General features: G+C 39.5%; 1 protein-coding gene across 1 annotated transcript; it reads right to left on the bottom strand.

Annotated features, from left to right (window-relative positions):
• Nucleotides 1-74: 74 nt before the first annotated feature.
• On the bottom strand, nt 75-27507 carry ASPM (assembly factor for spindle microtubules). The gene is made up of 29 exons (XM_030279381.4): nt 27131-27507; nt 25895-26038; nt 24163-25516; nt 22241-22342; nt 21366-21512; nt 20532-20777; nt 20310-20377; nt 19627-19768; nt 19420-19550; nt 18983-19158; nt 18738-18883; nt 18574-18659; nt 17002-17217; nt 15945-16155; nt 15716-15861; nt 15485-15613; nt 14397-14591; nt 8510-13135; nt 7385-7534; nt 6914-7083; nt 5938-6097; nt 5226-5435; nt 4573-4722; nt 2901-3092; nt 2261-2453; nt 1617-1771; nt 900-1076; nt 487-659; nt 75-408 (listed from the first exon to the last, which is right to left on the bottom strand). The coding sequence occupies exons 1-29, from the start codon at nt 27413-27415 to the stop codon at nt 303-305; spliced, it is 10386 nt and encodes a 3461-aa protein (XP_030135241.4). The 5' UTR covers nt 27416-27507; the 3' UTR covers nt 75-302.
• Nucleotides 27508-27923: the final 416 nt, after the last annotated feature.

The following is a 27923-nucleotide window of genomic DNA, read 5'->3' as shown; positions in this document are numbered from 1 at the left end:
ATCCCATGCTGTGTGTCATATTCACAGCTGTGGGACAACAATATATTACTGCACTAGTGAAATTTCCAGTGAAATCCAGGTAATTGATTTTATTGTACAATTGCTTTTGGTAGTAGTACAAAATACGGTTTCAAAACAGTATGCAATACAAAAAGTTACCAAAATGTTAATGTCAATCTGAAAAAAAAAATTCAAACAGTAGTTTAACACTTATTGGCTTTTTTTATAAATCATTTATGCATTTATAAATCATTTATCCATATATACTGTACAAATACATCTTCCTATACATTATTTACATTTCAGTAGTAGGCAATACCAAGTGTGTCCATCACCATCAAAATTGCTTGCAGAGGATCCATGATTTCTTGCATGTTGTCTTTCCTCAAGACCCAGTCTGGTTTAATCCTGTGAAAAGATTAGTGGCTTGCATTAAAATATTTCAATGTCAGAGCAGAAATAGAAGACTAATTTTTAAGCACTTACCTTGAAACTGTTTTTATTCTTAGAGGAGTTACTGGAACAGAGGAGCTCCCACCCAAGGCAGTGTTTGTTTTCTGTTTCACGAGTGTTCTCTCTGCATCCATCCTGTGTTTCCGAGCTGTGAGCTTATAGAGGCTCTGGATGCAAGAAACTGTTCTTGGCATGCCTCGGATTTCCTGAGGAAAGGTGAGAACAGCACACAGTCAATACTACAAGTTCAAAAGCAGCTTAAATCAAGAAAATACGACTGTGTTCACCATCTTGGAAATGCAGGGGTTTTTTAAACCAGAATTTCATTGAAATTAATAGTACAGCCATAACAGGCATGGGAGACAAAAAAAATTACAAACATCACCAAAACATGCAAGAAAAGTATATTAAATTAAACCATTAATCCCACAACATTTAGGTCTTACCAAAGCTCTTTTAGAGTCTTTTGAAAGGATGGCCAGCAAACAACAGGTCTTTGTGAAAATGCTTCCTCCTTTCTCTGAAACTTTGTCCCCAGCTTTGCCTCTGTACATTTGTAGTAGGTCTAGTAAAGTATCTATGGAATTTTCAGCTTCATAAACTGCTCGAGTAGTTCTTTCGTACTGTTAAACAGGAAGGAGACAAGAGAGCTTCTATAGACAGATCTTTAAAGTATCTTTAGTTTACAGGTTGCTATTTAGAGGTTAGAGGAAAAAGCAAAGCCCATATTCTCCCTTAGAATAAATTCGTAGCTGAACTAGTATCCAAGCAATACAAACCACTTCTGTATTTACACAATTGTAACAGATTATAGAAAGGTGCCTTTTGTGCTTCCCCCCTTGTTTAGAAACCCATAGAATCTGATTCCATATTTATAATAAAGAAATAAATTAGAATAATTTCAGAGAAATTTTAAAAATATTTGTGATACCTTGCAATGCCTAAAGGCCATGAAATAATTTTTTCACCAAAAACTTTATATAACTATTACAAAGTAAACCAATAATTGGTTTCAGAACCACAGTGAAAAACAGAACCTATTTTTATTCAGAACTACTACTTTTGTTGCTCTGGATTTATGAAGAAATTTTGCAGATAAACAAGTACCACAATAAAGTAGCCTACACTGCTTATAAACCTGCAAAAGAAAATATTAAAGCTACCTTTGAAACATTGAGTAGAACCTGAACTGAGTATCTGATCACATCCATGCATGGAACACTCCGGTTGCAGCTTCGAATCAGAAGGAAAACACTGAAGATTGCTCTGCTCTGGGCCATATTTTCACAACACAGTGGGGACAGCCTGGTAGCCACCTCTAAAATAATTAAAGAAAAACAGATAGAGAAAAGAAAACTCTGAAGTTCGAGCAAAATTATTACAAACTAGGATTTTCTCTATTTTAAAGTAAAAGTTCAAAGTAAAAACTGCAATTACTGATTTAAGTGTTTTTAAAGCAATAGTTTTAATATGCTGGACTAAAAATTAAGAAGATAAAATGATCCACAGAGAACATATACTGATAGTAAAAATTATAATGAACTTACGTAAAGTATAGCACTACCAGGACTGACAGAAAAATTAGAGCAATCATACAGGATTTCCTTTCTCTACGTAACCATTTAAATATTGTTCTTAAATCAATAATCTAATTTTAGTCTGGAAAACCCTCCATTATACCCTCTAACGCTTACATTTTATAGCCATGCAGAAAGCCTAAATATCATTATGAACTCTCATCAGCTGAAAAAAATCCAGTTTTTATCATTCTGAAAATCCATCAGTTATAATAAAACAAAATACTTACCAAGATGCTTCAGTGCTGCAAGAATGTAGGAGAGATGTTTGTATTTCAGGAGGTGGTCAATCGCAATTGCAGTTCTGTTACCTAGCTTGTTTTCTTCCCGGCTCTTTTCATTGGCCTTTTCTAAACTGCGTCTTAAAGCTCTGGTTTTTGCTGTGTCAGTCATCTTTCTCCAAGAATATCCCCTCCACAAAGCCTACAGAAAAGAAATTCCACAAAGAGAAAAAGTTGTAAAGGAGAGACAAGACAGCTGAACTTCCATCACCACTCCTAATCAGTTTTACACAAGTCTGACAAAGTATTGAATGACCTTAGCTATTCAATTTTAAGTCGTTAACACTCAGTGTTTGTTTATCTTTGTCTTCAAATACTGGACTTTCAAAGACAAAAGGCAAAAAAATCCATATTCAGTCCACACACACTCCCACTAAGTCATCTCCACCATTATCTGCTTGGTATTCCTTCACGATCTGTTTGCCTTCAGCTTTCACAGCTAAACCAAAGCTGATTTGGCCTGCAATTTCAGTGATAAAGTCATCAACCAAAGCAAAGGTCTTTCCTCTCCCCAAAAACCATTGAGAAAAAACCAGCTAATAAAAATAAACAAACCCAAACCTGTTATTTTCTTACAAGAGGCATTTACCTGAAATTTAACGATTCCCACTGCCAGCCTCCTCCTGCGCCTGCGGGCGAGGAACGCGCGCGCGTTTCTCTGGATCACGGTGGCCGCCTCGCTCCTGCGGTTCAGCCAGCCTCGCAGCGCGCGTTGCAACCCAACCACTCTCCGGTAATCTCGTAAAAATCGCCTCCTTTGTATTTTTGCTCTGAACCAGCTCTGTTTAAAATGAAAGCAGCCTTCTGTTTATTTAAAACTCTTCCCCTATGTTCCCTTTTCCCACCCTAAATGAGCACTGATAAAAAGTGAGCATTTTAACACAAGCTTTGATAGATACAGGCACAATAAACATCACCAGTCATAAATAACCTCCATGACTCTGATAGGCCTTGGGTAGCTGAAATACAAGACTGCAGAATGAAATCTTAATAGGAATTCTCACAGAATTCACAGAATAACTGGGTTGGAAGAGACCTTAAAGATCATTGTGTCCAACCCATTCCCCAACACCTCAACTAAACCCTGGCACCCAGTGCCACATCCAGTCTTTTTTTAAACACATCCAGGGATGGTGACTCCACCACCTCCCTGGGCAGACCATTCCAGAACTTTATCACTCCTTCTCTAAAAAAATTTTTCCTAATATCCAGCCTACATTTCCCTCGACACACTAGGGAAGCATTCTGAGGAGAGAAAGGTAGAGAAGGGGATAGATAGAACAGTTTTCAATTAGAAGGGACCTACAATGATCATTCAGACCGACTGTCTGACCAGTCTTCAGGGCTGACCGAAAGATAAAGTATGTAACTCTCCCAATTTATACTTGTGTCCAGCTTACTATGACCTAGGAGTTCTCTCTTGGCTGGCTTTTAAGGAGAACCACCATTCCACTTTCCTCATTTCCCAGCTCTGTTTCTTCCCTTCTATAAACAAAGAAGGGACACAGGATACTGTGTGCCACATCAGAGCAAAAAAATCCTTTTCCACCCATCCTCTCTTGCCCTAAAGGAAAAACCTAACTTATAGGAAAAATGAACAATTTGTATATATGGAGAAGTAGTAGGGCAAAGTTTGCCATGACATCCTTGACCAAAGAACACCTATTTCAGAGCTCCCATTTCAGGCTCTCCATTTATCCAGTGTTGATTTCCCATACTGGAACTAAGCTAATGGTCAGTTTGGAGACCTGCAAATAATTAAAAAAAAATTGGTAGTGCTGCAATACAGACCTGATTGTGATTTTGTTCTTAGATAAGTAAAACCTTGTTTTATTAAAATCCTGCAACCTACACTGGCTCTGATACCACTGGCAGATCAGAAGCATCCAACCAAATAAATCACAGTATCCCAAGGGATTATTCATGTAAGGAGATGCTCTACATTTCACAAACCCTACAGGTTGTTGTGTCTGATCTTTTCTACCTCCAGCAGGACATAAAGAAATAGGCTAAGACAGCACTCAGATTTCTTTAGCAAGCTTGACAGTCTGGAGGAGATAAACTTTCCTATCCATTCTCAGGTTTAAAATGCTTAAGCCTCCAGAGCTTGCTTAGCTGTGTATAAGCAGCCTTATTTAATAAATCACAGTCTCCATAATTTAGCTTTATGTGAAGGAACTACATTGTCTTAGTGCTACAGCTTAGCTCATAGAAAATCAGTTAGACTACTACACAAATCATTCAGCCTTAATCCGACCAACCTGTATTATAAGAACAGATGAGATCTGGGTTTCTGCAAGTTTTAAGGTGAGATGAATTCTGTAGGCCCTTTGAATTTTAATTGCAGAGATATGATGATATGCAGCTGCTGCAAAATAAAGAAGTCTCTTCTTTTGTTTCTGTTCTGAAATCTGTAGAAGTAAAACAAAATGGGGAACATCATTAATTTTCATACTCTGAGGTAGCTGGATGTCCACACAAAGAACGTAGTCCACAGCAATATAACATTAGATAATGAAAATCAGAACTAAAGTAAGCTACCACTCTGCAGTACTAGGTCTTTAAATGGTAACACGGAGAAGTGATTGTAAGAAACATCATCAGTAAATGGCAGAGAACAATTTCACTGCAAGCCTATGTGTGCAGAATTATCAATTATAGGTAAGCCACAAAGATCTCAGAAGCTAAAACAACACCCAACAGTGAAAATCTACTTTAGTTCTAAAGAATTGTAAGAAAAGGCTCAAACTGTGTTTGATCTATTCTGACCCCAACCAATACTCAAAGCAGCCAAGAACTTAATTTCAACACCAATAAATGAAGTTTTCCTCTCCTTGCCAGTCAGAATTAATGGTAAAACAGCTCTAGAGATACTTTACATCCAAAGTAAAGTTTTAATTTGAATTATACCAACCTTTTTCCTGACTAAATAACCCCGGATAAATGCTTGCAGTTTAATGACAGCTCTTCTAGTCTTATTGTATTTCACAAATTGAACCCTGCCTTCCTGCCAAGCCCGCAGATGTTTTTGGATAATTACAGCAGCAGCTTTTTGTTGAACAAATTCCCTTCTTGTCTTGAAACCTCTATATGTGTTCTGGATCAGACATGCAGCCTGGTGCTTCTGAAAAAGATACCAAAGAATGCATTGATAATTAAAATTTGTTCATTCATGTAAGGATCAGTATATGTTTATTTTTGGTTCTAGGGGTTTTTTCCCATCATAAGAAGAAAAATGGAATGAGAAGTGCAAGTAAACTCATACAGTAGCAGTTTATATAAAATGCATTTTCACAGTTTGGAAGGTCTTTTCATTTACGTCAATGGGTTCAAAATATGGGCTTAATCTTTTGCAAGCAATACAGCCAGAAGAAACTTTGGCATTTTATTTTGGTATCTGTATATAGAGGGATAATTCAACAATTGGAACTATTCAAAATCAAGAATCAACCCTGTTGCTTAAAGCAAAAAGGCTATTTCATATTTTGGAGATTAAACACCTTTTATTTGAACAATCTTTGCTCAGGTTCCACCTTTTCTGTGCTTCTGCACATTGATGGCAAAAATCACTCAAATACATTGAAAACTTTTCATGCAACCATGCCACATCAGAGTGCAAAACATACCTCTCTTAGAAGCCTCCTGGCCCTGTACTGCCTGTATGCCAACTGAATCTTGATTGCAGCACTCCTGGTTGCCAGAAACTGCTGCCGAAGCCTTCGTGCAGCGCAGGTCGCTCTCCAGGCTCTTTGAATGGTAAGGGCACAAGACTTCATTTTCAAAAACCTAACATAGAAATGCATTTTAAAGTAAGAAAACAGTGATGGTTTATAAAATCATTAAGACACATATTGGGAAAGCACAGCTGTTCTCAACCAGATCTTGGAACATCAGAAAATGGGACAGCCAGTGACACTGGCAGAAGGAGTGGTTTAAACAGAAGACACTTTCTGCTTTCCCACAGGAAGTATTTCCCTAACTTACTGCCAAAGGAAGCTGGAGAGGAACACAGCAGCTTGAAAAGCATTGGACAGACTGACATACAACAGGTCCATAAAAGGTTAATAACAGGAATAGGCAGGGATGTTTAAAAAGCAGGGATGCTGAGGGAGGACCTTGTATCACTGAACAGCATCCCCGACTGCTACTGGCATGGGACAGTTCAGAAGGAGATGAGCTACCAGGCTGACCTCATAGCAAAATAAACATAAACCAGTTTAAGTATTCCATTGTGGATTAAAATGAAATAGTTTTTCAACCTACAAGTTGTATGCTGGAATTTTAACAATATCCAGGACATTTTTCTTGCAAAAGAGAGAAGTGAAAAAAAGATCAAGGCCTACTCTTTCTAGAGTCTCAATACACATAATCTAAACTTGTGAAGGAGCTTCCATTCCAGGAAAATGATTAAATGTAATGAAAACCTTGTGCAAAAGAGCAACCCCACCTGCACCAATAGGGTTATGCTCACACACATTACAAGGATGCTGCAGGGGCAGAGGCTGAGAACCTGAAGAGTTCTAAAGAGTGTAGTGCAGCACTAAAGAATTACATAGCAAAAGCTTTGCAAAGTGGAATGATGCATCTCAGACTGGGCATTACCGAGTCCGAAGCTGTTTGGCTCTGAGGTGACTCTGGATGACAAGGGTAGCTCTGAGCACAGACAGGGGGTATTCCTTCCATGCCTTGTGACCTGGGAACCAGGCTTGGATGGCTCGTGCTGCTCTCATTTTATTAACCCACTGCCTGGCTTTATAACCTCTGTATGCTGCCTATTAGAGAAATTAAAATAAAGAAAAAATCAGAACTGTTAATAGAATGAACACAATTAAAAAGAAAAATATCACATCAACAGGAACAATTTTTGGGATTTCTATCTCTAAAATACTACAAATAGTTAAGTTCTCACAACTAGAAGATGTTTTCAAAAGCAAGTAGAACAGATTCAGGGAAATACCACAAATGCTGCTCTTTACTATTAGTCTGCAAAAATAACTCTATTGTGAAGAAATAAATACAAAACATTAAAAAACCCAAACAAACACTCAAAAAAACCCCCACTTTTATGATTACCTGAATTGTGATAGCAGCTTTTTTCATTTGATGGAATCTGTGTTGATCAATATTTCGCATCCGATGGGCTCTGTAGTGCTGCTGTATTAACACAGCAGAAGATTTGCATAGAAGATATTTCTGTCTCTCAAGGAACCCACGGAAAGAGGCCTTCAAAGAAAAAGACAAACTTTGAATATTTCACCACTTGCATCATATCAGCTGGGAATGTTTGCATTTTTCTATGTACAGCTGTACTCACTGGCTTGCTATAAAAACAACAATTAAATAAACATATTTTCAATGTCAAAAATAATTTTTTTTTCTACCTTTTAAGGAAAGTAACCATCCATATATTATTCAGGATGTATAAGTTAAACATTCAGAAAATAACTAAGCAGATACCAATCCCCCCAAAACATGGAGGTGAGGCACATCTGATTTCTATTAGTTAAGTAGAGCATGTGGTCTCCAACAATAGAGTAAAACCAACCTAAGACAAATAGGTTAGAATAGTTTGAATTGGAAGGGACCTTTAAGATGGTCTGGTTCCAACCCACCCAACAGGGGCAGGGATAACCATTAGATCAGGCTTCTCAGGGACACAAAATATTATGAGATATTATTTCCCTTTCTTCCTTGATCTGGGGGAATTTCCCTCCTTACTTTCCTCTTTAAAAGGTCAGTTAGGCACTTTGATTAGTCTAGGGTCAATTAGTAAACCTAGGAAGACTAATATGGTTGATTTACTCACACCTTCCTGAATATGAGTCCTTAGGAATGTAACAATTTTGGTTTTTGCCATTTATATCATTTTATACTCGCTACCAGTGCCCTTCTCGTGAAGAGCTTTCACTCATATTCTCATCAAAGAAAACATTCATTAAGCCACTATTATTTAGAGGTGAAATTCAGTTGTCTTAAAGAACCTTATTTGTGTGTACTGTGGTAGTAAGCTTTATATGTCTGCCCTGTAGTACATTTCTACTGTGAAGAATTGTAGAAGTGAAACAGTTCTATTTCACTGAACTGTGAAACTGATTCTATTTAGTTTTAAACTGTGGTTTGCAAAAACAGTAGATCATTAAAACACCTCTAAATGAAAAACAAAACACGCAAATCCCAGTACTATTCATTCAGAAGTACCTGAATTTTAATTGTGCTTGCTTTCATCTTGTGAAACCTCTTCCTTTCGATGTATCCTCTGACTGTGGCCTGCACAAGGACAACGTTTCTCCGGGTTTGTAAGTAAGCCATTCTCTGCTGCTTCACAATCAGGTGGGATCGGTAGTGCCGCTGCAGGACAACAGCTGCTCTTCTATAGCTCATATACAGCGACTTACATTTATGCATTAAGTAATAGGATTGCAATGTAACAGCTGCTGCTCTGAGTTGGATGTATCTTCTACGCTGCAGAGCCATCTGAAGAAAAGACTGAATCTTTCTTGCAGCTCTTAGCTGCCTTGCTCTTTTTCTTGCTTTCATAGCTCGGAAGGCAGACTGAATAACTACTATGGCTTGTCTTTGAGCCAAGTACTGTGCCCTCTGTGCACGAGCCCTGAGACACCCCCTGTACCAGCTCTGAACAGCAACTGCTGAGCTCCGGAGCTGTGCATAGCAAGTCCGGGCTCTCCAACATCGGAACACGGACTGGATCATTATTGCTGCTGATTTCTGCCTAAGAAAGCGTCTCCTCTCCATGCACATTCTTAGGAACGACTGAATGCATCGTGCAGCAACATTGGCTTTATACAACTGCCTGGCTTTCTTAGCACGAAAAGCAGCTTGAAGGCAAATGACAGCCTTTCTTACTTCTGCATAATTTCTCATGGCAGCTTCTCTTGCCATTTTGGCTCTGAACCTCTGCTGTGTGACCCTGGCAGCCCAGCACAGCTGTTTGTAACACCTACATTGTACATACATGCGATAGCTGGACTGTATTACAACGGCTGAAACATGCAGGAGTTTCAGTTCCTGCCGTGCCCTCATGCCCCTGTATGCTGCTTGAATAACAAGAATAGAATTTCTCATTGTCAGATACTTCTTGCGTTGGTTCTTTCCTTTCAAATAGCATCGGTAGTAGTTCTGTATAAGCATAGCTGCAATTCTCATATTCTGATAGGCCCTTCTATCCCTGAGCATTCTGTAGGATGCCTGTATTGTACTGGCAGCTGAATGCATGTGCTTGAGACTTCTCCTCACCCTGACACCTCTGTACACAGCCTGGATGTGAATAGCTGCTCTGCGGAGAGAGTGATATTCCAAAGCATGCTGCCTTGCCAGAGCCAAAGCTCGGTACCTTCTCTGAAAGACAAGAGTAGCTGCTTTAAGAGAGAGATATCTCTGACGTTCTCTGAAGGCTTTAAAGTTTTTCTGAACCACAGTTGCAGCATAGTGCATTTCTTGCTGTTGTTTTCTCACTCGCATGTCTCGAAAAGCCCTCTGTATACAAGTTGCTGCTTTCTTCAATGAAGTGTAATGCTCTACAGCAATTTTCCTGAGCCTGTGGGCTCTGTACCTCCTCTGTATTAGCTGGGCTGCCCACTGAACTTTCCTATAATGACAGTACTGCCTATACATTCGGTAGTTTCTCTGTATTGTAAGTGCTGCCTCACGTTGTCTCTTCAGGAAGCGTCTTATTTTCATTCCTCTGTAAACAGCTTGAAGAACTAAAACAGAATTGCACAGTTTTAAGTACTTTTCTCTCTCACGCTTCCCTTCCCTGTAAGCTCGATAACGTTGCTGTATGATTACTGAAGCAAGCCTGAGTGCTTGATAAGAAGTGTAAATTTTATGCATTCTTAACATTGCTTGAATAACTGTAGCAGCTTGATGCATTTGCTGCATTTTTTTCCTTACCACAAATCCTCTATAAGCAGACTGTATGATAACAGCAGCATTAAGGAGAGAGAGATATTTTTGACGCTGAATATTTGCTATTTTTGTTGCTCTGTATTTTCTCTGAACTACAATAGCAGCTGACTTAATGGAAAGAAAATGTTTTCTTTCAAGGAAAGTTCTAAACCTTCTTTGAATAATCACAGCTGACACATTCATGATTCTGAGAAGTCTTCTTGTTTTCATTCCACGGAATGCAGCCTGGATGTGCAGTACAGCATTTTTCATAATCATGTATTTGTGAACTTGTGCATCTCTTTCCTTACAAGCACGGAACCACTGCTGAATCTGCCTCGTTGCAAGCAACAACTTTCTGAAATTCCTCTGTTGTTTGTGCATCCGATAATAGGACTGGATTATTGCTGCTGACTGGTGCATAGTTTTTAAGTCTTGTCGGACTTTCATTCCTCTGTAAGCAGCTTGGAGGATAACAACAGACTTCTTTAGTTCCAAGTATGTTTTGCGTTGTACTTGACCTAAACAAATTGCTCGGTATTGCCTTTGAATTCTTATTGCTGCCATTCTCATTGACTGATACTTGATGCTCATGCAATACATCTTAAACATGGCTTGGATGCAAACAGCTGCTTGGTGCATACGCTGAACCTGCCGTCTCACTCTTACACCTCTGTAAATCGCCTGCACTTGGACTGTGACTCTTTTTAAAGACAAATACCTCTGCCTTTGACATTTAGCATGAGTAACTGCACGGTAACGCCTTTGAATGGCTATAGTTGCAGATCTAAGTCTTCCATATTCCTTCTTGACCAAGTAAGATTTGAAGGCAGCTTGTATAGTTGTTGCAGCTTTGTTTAGTTTGTTCAGTTGTCTCCTCACAGTCATCCCACGGTAAGCAGACTGCAAGACTAACACGGCTGCCTTGGTTTGTAGATATATTAAATGTTGGGTTTTTTTCATACAGTAGGCTCTGTAGTATTTCTGAATCACCAAAGTGGCTTGTCTTAGTTTCTTGTATTTTAGTTGATTTATGTGCATTCTGTAATAGGATTGAATAATTGTTGCAAGATTATGTTTCTTCTGAATGGTTCTTCTCACAACTTTCCCCCTCCATAGTGCCTGAAGACGCACTGCAGCATTTCGCAGATGAATGTATTCTTGCCGTTGTCTCTGGCCTAGAACCGTGGCTCTGTAATGCCTTTGGATGGTTAGCACAGCATGCTTCACAAGCCTGAATTTCTTCACAGCCATGAATTTTCTGAAGGTAGACTGTATCTTAGTAGCAGCAACGTGCTGTCTTTGAATCTGCTTTCGTACCCTCCAGCCACGAAAAGCTGCTTGTAAAGAAAGCACTGCTGCTCTTATCATTAAGAAGTTCAGTCTTTGTCTCTTACCACCCTTACAATTTCTGTACCACCTTTGAATCACAATGGAGGCCTGAACCATTGCCTTGTGTTTCACTCGTGCAGCGTGAGCTCTAAAAGCAGTCTGAATTTTAATAGCAGCTCTGCATTCAAGTTTGAGCTTTTTGCGTGTTTTATAGCCCCTGTAGGCTGCCTGTAAGCACACAGCTGCTTTTCTAACTTGCAAGAACTCCTGCCTGTGACACCGGGTCATTTTGCAGGCACGATAACGTTGTTGAATGACAGTGGCAGCACTATAGATGCTTAAGTACCGTTGCCGGTCCCTTTTCATTCTGTAGCAGGCCTGAAGTAATATTGCAGCCTCCCGCCACCTTTGTATTTGTTTCCTCACAAGATAGCCTCGAACTAGAGCCTGAATTCTTATGCAACCTCTCTTCAATTTCCTATAATCCTCTTTAAACTGAAGAGCACGTCTCCGAGAACGATACCTTCTCTGGACATAAAGCACTGCTTCCCTCAGTGCACAGTAACGCTTACGGACTTGCCTCATCTTTGCAAGAGCTTGAATCTTCACTGTGGCATCTCTCAAGTTTTTAAATCTCTTCTGGGCAACATAAGCACGGAAACTGGACTGAATTTTGATCACAGATCTCAGGATACAAGCCTGTCTCCTGGCTTGCATCCCTCTGTAGGCAGACTGGAGAACAATGGCAGCCAGGCGCACCCTCTGGAAAGCAGCATTTGCCTTTTTAGCTGCCACGTGTGCCCTATACCGGGTCTGAATTACAGAAGCAGCATTTTTAATCTCTTTGTATCTTTTCACCTGTTGGTATCTTCTCACGTGTGACTGCAACATAGTAACAGATTTTTTTAACTGCAGGAATCTTTGTTTCTCTCTTTTCATTCTCCACAGTGATTGAATAACACACGCTGCTCTTGCTTGTCTGTACAGCTCTCGTGCCTTCATGCCCCTAAAAGCAGCTTGGAGAACTATCACTGCTGCACGCTTTTGCAAATAACACTCTCTCTCCCCTTTGGCCAGTTTATAAGCTCTATAATACTGCTGAATTGTCACTATTTTTGCCCTGTTCTCCTGGTAAACATGTCTGGCCAGCTGACACCTGTACCAAGCCTGAATCTTGATAACACTTTGCTTAACATGTAGATACTGCTTCAGGTCCCTGTGCATCCTGTACCAAGACTGTATGACAAGGGCAGCCCTCTTTCTCTTAGCCAGTTTTGAAGATTGCCATTTTCGGAAATAACTCTGAATCACTAAAGCTGCTTTAATTTTCTGCTGAATTTTGTATTTTCTCCATCTTCTGAACGCAGACTGAATAGTAAGTGCTGAAGACTTTAGGATTTGGTATCTTTGTCGATCTATTTTTGCCAACTTAGCTGCACGCAGATGTCTCTGAATTGTAACTGTAGCCCCAACAATTTGTTTATATGCAGCAACAGACTTCACCATCCTTATCCTCGCTTGTACAAAAATAACACAGTGTCTTAGCTGTAAGTATCTTCTCCTTGCAGAGTATCTCTTCCAATAAGCCTGCAGGTAAAAAAAAGAAAAAAAACTTAGTATTTTCTTCATAGTATGTTCAGTTAAGCATGAATAAGGACTGTCATCTTCAGACTAGTTAAGATTTCTTATTCCTATACTTATCAGAACCACAGAGTATTCTGAGTTGGAAGGTGTGACAGCTAACAGCTGCCCTGGAGGCCTCACAGCCATAAATAACCCTAATTAGAACTGGACCAGTCTATGCTGTTAGGGAAAAGTAGTAAGCATCCCTAGGAAAAGGCACTGGGAACCAGGAGATTCAAATTCAAACAAGAGATGCCAGCCAATCCCCAGTGAGCACAGATGCAGGTGGCCATTGGCCAGTGAGCTGGGTGTTACCAAATTCAGCCAATTAGGACCAGCCACGTCGGTTTTTGAAAGCCATATAAAAGGGAACCCTACTCAGTAAAATACGCTTTTGCCATGGGAACTTTGGTGTGTTGAGTCACATCCATCTCAACTGTGACAGGAAGGGACCCACAAGGATTGAGTCCTAGACTTGACTGAATGGCCCATACCAGGATCAAACCCTGACATACTGGTGCCATGCTCTAACCAACTAAGCTCATCTCTGGCTCTTAATCCCTAGGAAGTCAATTCCAGAAATCTATTTTTAAAAAAAGAAAAAAAGCAAAAGCTAAATGGTTTTTAAGCATTTTCAATTCTGGGAAAAGCTTCCATTTGCCCCAGCAACAGCAGATTCCCTTTTACACTATCTGATAAATCAGTGATTCTTTAAAAACTATTCTGAAAAGTCTTAGGAGTGAAATATTTATCTTTGGGTAATGGTGATAGAAATATCATGAGAAACTGAATTAACTGCCCAAACTACCATTGCCATGTCTGCCACTCTGAATGTGCCCACTGCAGGTGACATAATACAGGAAGAATAATTTTAAAATTTTTTAAAGCTTCTTTAAGTAATGTTCAGCAGCTGCAAAGAAGAAAATGTACCAAATCTCATCAGTCCTTATATAAATGTTTAACATCCTGTGTTTTAATGCTTATGGTACTCCAAAATATTCACCAAGAAGGAATAATTGTTAATTTAATAGCACATTACCATCCCTCTCTGGAGGGAAAAGCTTACTAAACCTCTCAAAAGCAAAGGGGGGAAAATAATTTTAAAAAATTACATTTCATGAAACCATTAATTGCTGCAAGCAGCACAAATGGACCTTAGCAAGGCTCTATCTTAGAGGTTTCAAGGTATTTCCTTGCTGTGTAATTTTGCTTTAGATTGTATTACCTGAATGACTGTGGCAGATTTATTTCTGGCTTCCTCCAGTTTTGCCTTTTGCAGATTGAAGAGAGTCATCCTGGCCAAGTATCCTCTCCAGTGCTTCTGGATGAAAATGGCTGCCTTCTCTTTCCTCAGGATGCGCCGGCGAGCCAAGAAGTTCATTGCAGATTTTTGAATTATCCGAGCAGCTCTGTCTCTTTCCTACAAAGAATAAATTTCCACTTTACATTAGCTATGGAATCTTCACTCAGATTTTTCATTTGAATAACTATCTACATGAATCTCATAAAATTATACTACATATGCACACATAAGATTAATTAATAAAAATAATGCCTGCAAATACTTAAAAGATTTTGGTTTTGATTCCTTCTCCTCCACCAGCATCTGTACTATTAGTTATTTCAAAAGAGTTGTAAAGGAAGTGTTTTGTCATCATCATTAAGGTTGTGTAGATTTTATGCAGTAAAGAAACTGGAGATGAAAAAGCCTAAATATAACCTCTGTCCCTTTCTACACCACAGATTCTCAGAATATTTCACTTGAACACTGTTCCAACATCAATATGTAACCCAGCAAGACACAGTGGTGGCATTAATCAACCTTAAGGTGTCATAGTTTTAAAACCTTCATTAAATCTGGTATAACTACCAGAAAATCAAGATACAGAACATCAGAATTCATGAAATTCAATTCAAAAGACTGGTGAACCTTAGCTCCTTAACAAAAATAGTAAATCCATGCAGAAGTTTAATTACTCCTCTTGTCTTACAGACATTAATAGAAATTAACTACTCCTTTAGTTTTAAGGAAGCAGTGTGACTATTTTATATTTGAAATATTGGGAGAAGAGTTTAAGGGGTGACACACAAAAAAGAACAGTAGTCTCTAAACACCTGTAATAACTTCAGAAGTCTAAAAGAAAAGAGGAGTTTAGTAGATTACACCACCAAGGCCACATATTTTGATGATAGAAATGGCACTCATTAGCTTAAATGCCAATATTAGTCCAAAAAATCTGTACTTTCCATTGAATTTATATTCTCTTTTTTTCTTAATGTAGAAGCTAGGAATATTGCACAAGCAAAGAGTACCTGAGAGAGTTTCAGTTCCCTTTTCATCCTGTACTTCCTCCAAGCAGCCTGAATTAATCGTGCAGCTCGAGTTTCTTGGCGAAGGTCGAGAAGCCGCGAACACAGAAATGAGAGATAGGTGATAACAACCTACAGAAACACACAACATAGCAGGGTAAGGGCTCTACAAAAGAGCAGAACACGTTCACATGAGGGCAGAACACATCTATATCAACTCTAAAGGCATTTTACCTTCTCATCAGGAATTGTATTTGACATGTCTGCGTGATGAATCATTGCTGGTATCCCGCCTAGGTTGGAAACTGCAGCATTGATCAATTGGAAGTTTTGCTTTTCATTGTCCAGCAGTTCCTTGTATAGGACTGAGGGAGTTATAGCTTTGTAAAGATAGAACATTAGTCAAATAAAGTTGTGCAAAGAAATAGATTTAACACGAACTTCTGTACATCAAATAACTCACTTTGATCAAATGTTTCTTCCACAACATTTAGAGAAGTGTCAGACTCAGATGAGGAGGAAGAGTTTAGTCCCACTCTAACAGTTCTTGAACATTCTACTGTTTGAGTTGTTCTCTGGCACACAGCTTCCAAAGGCATGTAACAGGGGTGATAGTGATGAATCAAATGACATAATACTCTGCCATCTGAGAAACACACTGTGAAGTTTTCCACCTATTAAATAAAATACAAATTCCTTGAATTTTTGTACTAGTCAATTGGTATAAACTGGATATAGAATTCTTTTCTTGTACTTTTAAATGTGACCAAGTGCATATTATTTTTTAACAAAAAAATTTAAGCACCTAGTGCTTCCTTTAAACATTTACTCTACAGTGACATACAGCTGTGAGAGCCCAGAAACAAAAGAGGTGTGACTCATTATACAGTGAACCTACAAGGGAAACATTTATGAAAGCAAGCTTTCTACAGCAGGATCCCAAATAAGCTCCTATAAATACCTTTACAGTATGTTTTCAACACAGATATAAGTTCTGAATTTTCATCAGTCCTAAGAGCTGTTTTAGTCTTCAGAAAGTAGCAGCTGCCACTGTATTCTGACCAGAGTCAGGTCTCTGACCAGGGCTTCCCTTCTTGGAATGAGCAAACATATCCCTTCTAAACAAACATCTCTGAGGAGATGAACTGACCTTGTCCCAAAAATTAGTTTAGTGTTCAGAGTTTTTATAAACACTGGAAATTCTATGCACAAATACTTTTTAAATGAAGGTTCAGTAAAACAATTCCCATTCCAGCAAAAAGTGTTCAACTTTTAAAAAGCATTTTTATGCACAAGACTAATTGGAAGGGGATTTTTTTTGCCCAGATTTGTTTAAAAAGAGAGGTGCAGCTAAACTCACAAAACAATGGTTATATCAAATCAGATTAAACAAAGTCCAGAAAATTACAAATAATTATCATTGACTTCTACTGCATATTTGATGGTTTGAAGAACTCTGCTCTGTAAAGAATTACAACAGCACAGGGTATACCTGTGGAAATGTACACAAAACTATTTACCTTGATATTGTAAAATCTACAAACAGCATTAACCCATGCCATCAGCAGCTTCACATTTTCACTGTAGGTTTGAGATGAGATGTTACTACTGTCTTCCTGTATTCTAAAATAATTTGGATAAGTCTTGCTAGCACCCAATAGTGCTTTTGTCCTGTATGTGTTCTTCAAAAACTCAATTTCTTCTTTTAAATGTTCCACATTCAGAAAAACATCCACCTGTTAGGAAGAAAAACAAAAAATGAACACGTCAACATTCTGACATGTCCTGCATTACAGCTGCTCGATACAGAGCTTTAGACATGGCATTTTAAAGAGAACCTACACTCACTTCTTAGCAGCACCAGCTGCACAATCAGTAGTGAATACATCTGGACTTGCCAGCATAGATGGTAAATAAAAAACCATAAATCTGCCCTTCCCACTGTTCTGTGTAAAAGAGTTACTGCATTAGTCTATTAACTAATGGTTACTTTATAAACCATAGTTTATAAACTAATTAGTTTATTAACCAATGTTGGGAGAAACAGGTGCAATCCCTGTGTAATTTCAATGTGCTCTCAGAGGAAACAATTTCAGAGTCCTGCCTGCAGTTCCACTTAGCCCATGTACCAATCCTCCTCCTTTAAGGGATTCCAAAAGGACTTGAGCTGGTTGGAGAACAAGCAGCATATCCACAGGTCTTGGATAAAGCCACTACTCACTCAAGTTACTCCTCTAATCAAAAGTAATGCAACTGTGACACATGCATCAGAAGAACTAACTGAAGGAAATTAACTACTTAATAGTGCAGGAGTACTCAAGAAAGAAAATAATTACATTTGATTTTTATTATATTGTCCTATCTTAGTGATAGTTCTGTGGCAAAAGTCTTTCATATTCCTGCTTTTTATATACTTAATTGCACTTACATTCCAGACTACTTAGTGCTGAAATTCCACATCAACTTTTACCTTATTTTGCCTTTCATACATTATGTTCCTTCCAACTGGATTTGTCAGTTGGACACTTATTTTTAAAATACCCTCTGACTCAAATTAACTCTTAAAACAGTCTTTTACTATTTTATTTAAAAAACTATTTTATTAAAAAAACTATTTTGGCTTCCTCTACTAACTTTTGAAATGTCAATGCCTAAGAAATCTTCATTCTTATTTCAAGGATGTTTCATCAACTGTTTTAGATAAAAGTAAGAAAAAGTAGCAGAGCTTCAGAGATTGCTCTATAATTGTCTATCAGTGCAACCTCAAAATGTCCTTTTCAGTTACTAAGAGTCTACCTGCAATTTGAGATCAACATTATTTCACTTTTAAGTGTCAATTCTGCTACTACATGGCATAAACTCCGTTTTTTCCAAAAACTTGGATGAATGTGTAAGAGAAAGCACAGTTAAAACATTATCCAAGCCGTATTGTAGGGAACAACTGGCAGTTTAGTAAAGTTTACATGGAGCTTTGAACCTACAAAGCAAATAATTTCAGTCTAAAATTTGATTAGTAGAAGCTTTCATAGGCATTAAATATTCCTCAGAGTGGTATTTTCATTATTACTTTGTAACTAGCAATTGAACAGTACCTGGAAAGCAAAGACAATTTTCCACAGCAGTGCTAATGTTCGTTCTCTGTGTCTATCTACAATATCTCTGGAGTCAATTGAAGCACCTATCAAATAAAACAAGGGATTAAAGCGTGCTGTAGTTATCTGCTGCAATTAAAATAACCCTGATTTCTAGGCCTTACCAGTCTCATCTTTCAAGTGCACCCCTCGCTCTTTAAGGACATTGAGAACAATTTCCACATTATGCATCTTCTGTAGCCGACTTATTGCAGGAACTCTCAGTTGTTTTGAAAGATTCCAGTTTTTGGTCAGAAGCTCCACTGTTCTCCTAACAAAATAAATGCATGATTTAATGCCTCTGATGCGCTCACATGAAATATTATATAAAAGAAAATAAATATTCCAATAGAATTCTGTATCAACCCACACAAGACGAATGCCACACTGTAAGTCCACAGCCAGGTTTGTTACAGCAAAATCAAATTCATCGAGTGGAGTTTGAACATGACTGACAGGGAGTCCTAAGAACCCCAGATGGCGGGAAAGGTCACCTTCACCACTCAGGAAGTCCCGGGAAAATGCAAGCAAAAGGTCTTTGCTAGCCTAAAGTTAAAAAAAAAAAAAAAAGAAAAAAAAAAGAACTCTTAACTCTACAATATTTGTCAATCAGAATACAATTTTCATCCCTTGTACCTCCCAAATCACATTTCATATTTCCTTGTATAATTCTTAAAATTACATATTCTTCAAAAATTATTTTTAGCAAGTCACATAGCTTTAACTTTTGTCAGATTAAAAACAATAAAAATTATACACTGAGTCTTAGGACAACAATGGAGGAAGACATCAAATCCCAGCTCTCACCTTGAACTCTGCATCCTTACAAAAGAGGCAGGGGTCATGGTCAATCATTCTGGACTGTTTGGCACAATCCAGAAAGCAAACCAGAAGCAACAATTTTTTCAGTGTGAACTTTGACAAAGCTTCTTCATGACCTGAAATGATAGAACTCAATAAGAGATAGTTTAAAAATTAGGTGCCACAAATAAATTTTTTGGAACTACTTGTTACCTTCCCGGTAAAGGTGGGGCACGAGAGGATGTCTGTATTCAGTGGCAATGTCAGGGTTCCACAGCAAGCGATTAAGGATGAATATTGCTAAACCCATAACATCACTATTACTCTCCAAAGCTATCAGCTCTCCATAAATAGTCTAATATGAAAGAAGGGGAAAAAAGCAGAAGCAAGTGTTAAAAGTTGCCTTAAATACTATGTGATTTTGTGAATATACATAATTGTTATAATTTCTCTAAAATAATGAATGGAAATTCATGTCTAAATACCAAACAGTTTTCAAGTCAGTCCCTAAAAGGTAAAGCCAAAGGAAATTTTAGATCTAATCTCATCTCAAAACACATATCTACGTCTGAAAAATCAATCAGGAGTTTCTTTAAGGCCACCACATTCTTCTCCAGTTTAGTAAAGTGAAATGGATAGGGAAACACTTTTGTGTTATTTGCCACGGAATTAACTTCCACTATCCTTGATTAAATATTTTACTTCTTAATAAGATAATCACTTTTTTAAAGCAGGTATGTTGTAACAATTTAAAACATATGCATCATGCTATAACTGAATTGAACCTACCTGAATTAGTATGACAGAAAATGCAAAGAAACCCAAAACAACCTCTACTAAAAAAATTGCTAAGTGTGCTTTAAACTTAGATTATAGACTATACACAGTGAACTTACCTCTAGCCCTATGCGCAGCCATAAAGGGTTGTAAGATAAAAGCCAATTAAGGATTTTCTGCCTTTCTCCTGCAAGAAAGCATTTTTTAACATTAGATCCAGCAAACATTTCAAATTAATGCAAACATTTCTATTAACCAATTTCAGATTAAACAAACTCAGTGCATGAATAATCCTGCTCCTACTTACAAGAGGAGAGAATTCTAGGTCTCAGTCCTCTTACCTATGTCTTTCCAGAGGTGCCTGTCCCTGCGGACCAGCAGGCGCCTGGTTTCGATCTCCACCTCGAGTTTCTGGATGGCTCTGACCATGCTTTCGGAGGTGAACAGGCGGCAGGCCTGGCGCCGCAGCCTGTTCAGCTTACGGCGAGCTGTGTACGCTTTTAGAGACGCCTCATCTTTCGTGGGTGCCTTAGGAAGGCTCCTTTTGTGATGGTTCTCTTCCCCCAAGATAAGAGCAGCTGCATTTACTGTTTAAACATGCACAAAGAGTGAGCATTTACATCTCAAATAAAGGTAGCTTTGCACACTTCATTTATTTTTTCCCCTTTTTAAGCTGACTTTTTTTATTTTTATCCTGATCCTTCAGAAGCTTGTCAGCTATTGCACTACACATATGTTGTCAAGTACAAGAATACTAGTCAACTATTAAATATAAGCACACTTATTTCATAAGTGAGCAGTGCTAGGAATTCAGTTTTAAGATTAATGGTTCCATCTTCAGTTTTTTCAAGTGAAGCTAAAGATAGTGCAAAAAGTAGGCTATCCTTTTAGGTTATCCTATATTTTCCAGCAGGTGGGGATTCCCCACTCACCACCCACTGAGGAGTGCCACAGCCACAAATTCCAGCGCATTCGTGGTGCAGAGCACCCTCCCATGCAGGGGTGTGGTGTGCTTGCCATGAGCTAATGAGCCATCCACACTTATCAGAAGGAGGAAAATACAACATAACTCTGAAAAGGTTTAGTGTTAAATGAGTACTACTACTTGTTAGCGTTAATAGAGTATATAACATAAAGCTTAAGAAAATTAGAAGACAAAATTATTGTACTCTTACCTTGTGAGGTATTTGTTTTTACATTGAAGTCATCAGGGGTAAGTACAAAATTTAACCACCAGGTGAAACCTCGTTGCTGCTTCTCCTTCCAACGTTCATCATAAAACATGTTTTTAGCAGCAAAAGGCATCGGGTGCCTAGGGATGACTTAAAAAAAAAAAAAAAGGCAAAACAACAAAAAGCTTAAGTCTTTGCAGTTCTTGAAATGTTGATAACACATATGCATTTCATTCTGGAAAGAATTAATGTCTGACACTCCATTTAGCACTATAGCCGAAAAACGTAGGTTGTTAAAATCTTCAGTGACTTGTGGATCAGAGGCTGTTAAATAAATTTCAGCCACAAAACATGGCTTAAGTTGTTACAGCCCTAGAACTAAGACAAGATATCTAGAACCCGAGAAGCAATGGAGTAAACTTAAACTGAACTGCATTACATTCAGGAAGAACCATTTTATAGGTGCATTTTTCTGAGTAGATCAACTTAGTATTCTTAACTGCAAAATTTTTATCTTATTGGGAAGAAATTTTCTGAGATATTCTGTTGTTGTTTTAAAATGTTATCAGATCTGGAAGAGGCATTTAACTGATAGCCATCACTAAGCTGGGAGCAGAACTGTAATATAGATTTTACACTTACAGGTCTGGAAAAAAGTAACATTTAGTTTTAGCTGACCATGTGCTGCAAAAAATTTTCTTATAAGTAATCAAAACAGATCACAAAAGTTTGCATATATTGTTCTACTAGGTATTGATTCATTTCAGGTACTATCTTCTATTTCCTCTCAGCTCTAACCAGTTAGGTCTTGCCTGACACCATCAGTACAATTGTGATATACTGTTCAGTGTTCTACCAAACACCAGCAGTCTGCCTACCTGTTTTCAGTGGTTTCACAAATGTCAGGTGTGACTGTGCCAATCCAGGGACAGGTTTACTAATTCTCTTGGTAGCTTTAGATGTCTTCTGAAGTGAAGAACCTACAAGCATTAACACACAATTATCAACAGCAAATATATCAGTGAAAGTTAACGTATTAATCACTTTTAAAGTACAGAACTAGAGTAATTCTCCATGAACCATTCAAAAGATATTGATGATTTAAAAAGGGGAGGAAGGAAGGTATGTGAATGCAGGGAACTACAGACTGTCAAGCCCCATTTCTGTGCCTGGGAATATCATGGAACAGATCCTCATGGAAGTTCTGTTAGAGCACATATAAGACAAGCAGGTGATTCAAGACAGTGAATGGAGCATGGCTTTACTAAGGGCAAATGGCCCCGGACCTGTCTGGTGGCCCTCTGTAGTGCAGTGGCTGACACAGTCAACAAGGGAAATTGACTGATGTCATCTACCTAGAGTTCTGTAAAGCCCTCCACACAGACCCACACGGCATCCTCCTCTCCACACTAGAGAGATGTGGATTTGGAGGCGGATAAGGAATTGCAGCCTGAGGGTTCATGGCTGTATGCTCACATGGAGGCTGGTGATGAGCAGTGTCCCTCAGGGATCTGTCTTGGATCTGTCAAGCACACCCTTGGCATGTCTGCAGGTGACCTGAAGCTGAGCTGTGCAGGTGACACAGATTGTGAGAAGAACCCAGAGAGAGCAGCCCTGCAGAGGAGGAATTAGGGGCTCTGGTGGATGAGATGCTGGATATGAGCCAAGAGTGTGCACTCACAGCACAGAAGGCAAACTGAATCCTGGCCTGTGTCTAAAGAGGGGTGGCCAGAGGTCAAGGGAGGAGATTGTTCCCCTCTACTCTGCCCTTGTCCAGCCCATCTAGCTTTATCCTAATAGATTATTAGAAAAAAAACTGGTGGATAACACACTTTTTCCTCTGCATATCAATACTTTCAGCACCCTGTTTTTATGCAAGCCATCTTAAAAAGCTGACATTGAAGTTCGTTACTGAAAGCCCCAAATCAAACCCGGATCACAGAACAGATCATTTAACTGAAGAAAGCAGGATGTGCTATTTTGATCTGAAAGTCACAATTAATTTTTCCTGGTAAATTTTGCAAATTAAATGTATATTTAAGTTCCAGACCTTCATTCCCTTCACATTCCAGAGCACATTTGGGGTTGGAACAGTTAGAAAACCCCAAATAAACTGAAATGCAAGCACCAGCATTTTCTGATCTTCAAGCAACAAAGTATTGGCAAACAATAAGGCAGAGAGAACTACAAAAGGCTGACTTATCACAGACAGTAAAAAGCAAGCAGAATGAAAAAGAGGAACTTCTTCACTGAAAGGGAGGTTAAGCTGCCCGGGAAAGTGGTGGAATAACCATCCCTACAAGTGTTGAAAAGGTGCATGGATGTGGCACCTAGAGTTATAGTTTAGTGGTGAACATGGTGGTGCCAAGCTAATGGTTGGACTCAATGTTCCAAGCACTCTTTTCCAACCTTCACGATACTACTTTTGAAAATATGTGACAAGGCAATGGAGGCAGACATTCACAATGGCAAATGTACACGTGACAAAATCTTGTGCAGTTAGATTCCAGAAAATTCAATTTATGTAACAAGGTCTCTGCTCAAGAGCTTTTAGGTATTTTACCTATTATTGTCACTAACAAATTTACACATGAATAAAGTAAATTTGAAGTCAATTATATAACCAAAACTCTAACCTAGTTTTCAGTTTTTTAAAACACAGATACCTAACAAATTGCAAAAGCCCACATATCAGAGATATGAAATATTGCTGACTGTTGCTGGACATTTCAGATGGCCATATACATTTCCTAATCAAAGGATATTTAAGAAAATGGTAAAAGAAGGAAACACTGCTCACCAGCTTTCTTTCTCTGCCCTACTCTCTCTCCACTCGTGGGTTTGAAGGTCGATGGTCCTCTGGTTGTGCGTGTTTGATTGTCTGTGCTAGAGGTAAAAGCTCTCTTTCTTTCCACCTCTTCCACATGCACTGGAGCTGTAACTCTATTTCCTAGATATGTTTCACTTTTCCTCTTACGACAGGTAGAAGTTGATCCAGTAGGAGATGAATTTACCTTGTCATTGTGACACTTATTTTCAGATGAAAAGGGAGCTGTAACTGGCAGGTGTTTAGATGTTTCTGCTTCCATATGTCCAGGCACCACATTAGCACATCCTGCAATTGCTTTATTAAGGCATTTTTTAGATTTTGGCTGGTGGGTTTCTGTTCTTTTTTCTTCAACAGCACCACGCTTACTTTTTATGACAGTGGCAGAAAGAATTGGACGTTTTTTTGTGCGTTCTTTCTGAGAGGGATTGTCAGTCTGAAGTACCTCTGCAGAAGGAAAACTGCAGTGATGTTCCTTGGGTTTATCACAATCAAATGCCAGTGATTTTACTTTATGCAGCTCAGAGATTTCATTTAAATTATGTTCTATGTGAACATGTGTTTCTGTCTCTACACCTCCATCTTTTTTCCATTTTGAGGGCTGAAATCTCTTAACAACATAAGTCTGTGTGGTAGACGATATTAATGCTGCCTCAGGCTTAGGAGTCTTTGATGGTTTATCTGACAAACTGTCCTTCACAAACTGATCAGGTGACAGAATTGGAAAAGGCTTTTCTATTACATCTATGTCCACTTGATAATTGTCATTTACAAAAGCATCTGGACTTAAAATTCTCCTTGTACTTAAAACAGGTGCAGTGGCTGAGTGTTCTAGAGTGGAAACTGGTGAGAGTGTAAAATTAAGAACCCCTCCATCAATTGAAATTGGCAATTGTGCTAATCCAGCAAAACTGGAAGTACTTTCAGGTTGCAATTGATTGTGGTCAGTAACACATTTATTGATGGTACAGATGTCTGCCTCAGGCAACAACTCCTCATTTCCAGAGGCAGCAATATCCCCAAATGCAGTAGACCTTCTCAGGGCAAGTGGCGTGTGAACAGTGCTGCCATGTTCCTCGGGCACTGATGCAATGGGAGATGGAGGCAGCTGATTCTCTGAGCCAGCAAGAGGGTCGTTTCCTTGGGATGTACTATTCTGCACTGTGTTCTGATTCTCACATGACTGAAGGGGACTTCTAAGTCTATCCACCTTCTGAGAAACCTGAAATGTTTTATTAACATTTTCAATTTCTGAAGTACTCTTCTTAACCTTTACTGCAGACATTGCTGAAGAGTTTTTCTTTTTTAATGTATCCCAAAGACTCTTCTGAAAAAGAGCCATAGATAAAAGTTAGTGTGCTCAGTTTCTAAATTCTACATGTAAAAGTAAACATTATTGGCTTACCCATTCAAAGTTTAAGAAGACTATAAAAAGAACTCCTGATCAAAAATTCACAATACCTTATTTGCAGGCTTGAAAACCATTTATTTGGTCATATTTCAGTTTTATTGTTTAAGCTGTAGTTTATCAGTACCTACTTTCCAACCCAGCTAAAAAGAGTTGAGGACAATGGGCATTTCCACAGCATCATTTATCACTTTATAGTCCTCTTTCATTGAATTTTCTAGTAATAGAAACAATATTTGCATCAGAGATGCCAAAGTAACATTAAGATTCAATAAGATACAATAAACACACACTCACCCTTTTCTTCGGGGGCTGCTCAGCAGCACCAAGGAGAACAGCTTGATGTTTTACAACATCGTTAACAACAAAAGACACCAGTTCTCTGATTTTTCCTTCTTCTAATGGTGTCCACGTGACAGAAACAAATATTCTTTGTCCTGCCTATTGGAAAAAAAACCCCTAATATTTAGCATTTATGTACAGTTTGGTAACATTGAAAATCAAGTAATCAACTAAACAATGAGCAGCATATAGAATATATATTATGACAACATGAAATGATATAAAATTGTTAAATGTTTAAATGCCAGTTTTCCCTCTTCGGCATGCAAATTTAAGCAACCCCTATCAAAAATGTTGTCTTACTGATAGGTCATATACCTCTGAATCAAACTACAGTGGAAAACAAGAAGGAATACTTATAACACATAGTAGAAGGAGAAGGTTTGAGTAAAGGTGAGAAGAGGAAATTACATAGTTTTTTGCATGTATTAATAAAATAAGTCCTCCAGAGAAATTCTGAGAGAATTATGGCGGGACAAATAATCAGAGGTTGATTAACTTAGGACCTTAGCGGACCCTAAATATAACTGTAAATATTTTTAGCCAAATTTGACATTCAAGTCCTTCAACAAAAAGTAAGACACTGCAAATTATCAAGGAAGTCATGAAGCTTTCTATTCATTAATTTCTAGAGGAGCATATCATTCAAGTACTTTGTGAGACGTCACCCTGGTTTTATAAGCCCATTTTTGCAAGAGATGTCCAGAGTGTTTCTTCCTCTCTCACAAAAACTCTGGACAGTCTAGATAATTGTAGATATACGTTCGTCTAAACGGTTCTTTTAAAAACCGGCACCGATTGGACTAGCCACAGTGTGCATTTCCTTAGGTATCGTAAATGTTTAATCCTATTTTAAGCATGCCTTTACTCTGTTGTGCCAGCTAATGAACGTGCAGAACAGCAAACCGTCATCCCCTTCCCTCAGCCCTTTTCCCGAACATATGCCCTGAAACTTGTTGACAGGTTTCTCTCTGTTGAAGGAGGCTGTGCGCCCTTGCCTGAGGGGCCAGCCCCAGCCTGAGGGGCCCGGCCCCGCCATCCCCGGCTGCCGCACGGCCCCGACACGCACGGGTCTCGGCGGGGCCGCGGCCGCCCCCCGCCCCGCATGGCTGGGGCTGTCCCCGGGCAGCTCCTCCCGAGCCCCCGGCCCTGCCGGAGCTCCTGCCCGTGCCCTGCCGCGTCTCCCCGTACCTCCACAAAGAAGCGGCGGTGCTCGATACTGAAGCCCCTGGCAGCGGGCGGGAAGCGGTCGATGACCACGTCGGCATCGTCCTCGTTGGGGTTGTCGATGATCAGCAGACGCGTGCGGGAGGCGCCCACACGCAGGCGGCCGAAACTGAGGAAGGGCGGCCGGGAAAAGTAGCTCAGAATCAGCACGGCGGGATCCTCATCCGCGTCCTCCTCACCGCCCCGCAGGGCCCAGCGCCGCCGGCCGGGGTCGCGGTGCCCCCGCGCCGCTGCGGAGCCCGCGGCCATGGCCAGGCAGGCGCGGAGCAGCGGCTCCGCACGGGCAGCGCTGCGCCAACCGCCGCTCGCGCGTTCAAATCCACGGCTCCGCCAATCGCCGCGCGGACCGCGCGCGATATCCCCGCCCCCTCGCCCCTCAGCCAATCCCAGCGTGGCTCGCGCCCTTTCCAATCCACCCCCCTCTCCCGCCCGCCAATCACCGGCCGGGGCTTCATTTAAACGGCCCAGCTCGCGGGGCAGCGAGCGCTGCCCGTGAGGGCTCCGTGGGTCGGCACGGAAACACCAAACAACGGCGAGGAGCGGCGTGAGGGACAGCGCTCCTCCCGCAACGGGAAACGCACCCAAAACACGCAAAACGGGGTGGGGGGGTTTGTAAATAAATTTAACTTACAAAATATTTTGAAGTCAAAAGTAGAATGAGACACACACAATACTGATGAAAACATAGGCCTCATCTGTTTCTCTTTCACGAACTTTGAAAGACACACAGAATACTGTGTTTTCATGCTGCTGGAAA

Source organism: Taeniopygia guttata, chromosome 8 (genome assembly GCF_048771995.1).
Source record: "Taeniopygia guttata chromosome 8, bTaeGut7.mat, whole genome shotgun sequence".
Classification (NCBI taxonomy): domain Eukaryota; kingdom Metazoa; phylum Chordata; class Aves; order Passeriformes; family Estrildidae; genus Taeniopygia; species Taeniopygia guttata.
This window is presented reverse-complemented; position numbering and strand designations above follow the sequence as displayed.

Coding starts and splice junctions, on each gene's coding strand:
- ASPM (XM_030279381.4), bottom strand. CDS start 27,415: ATGGCCGCGGGCTCCGCAGCGGCGCGGGGGCACCGCGACCCCGGCCGG. Junction 22,343..24,162: donor AGGGCAGAGAAAGAAAGCTG/GTGAGCAGTGTT, acceptor TAATGCTTGTAG/GTTCTTCACTTCAGAAGACA. Junction 2,454..2,900: donor TGGGAATCGTTAAATTTCAG/GTAAATGCCTCT, acceptor TCTTTTCTGTAG/GCTTTGTGGAGGGGATATTC.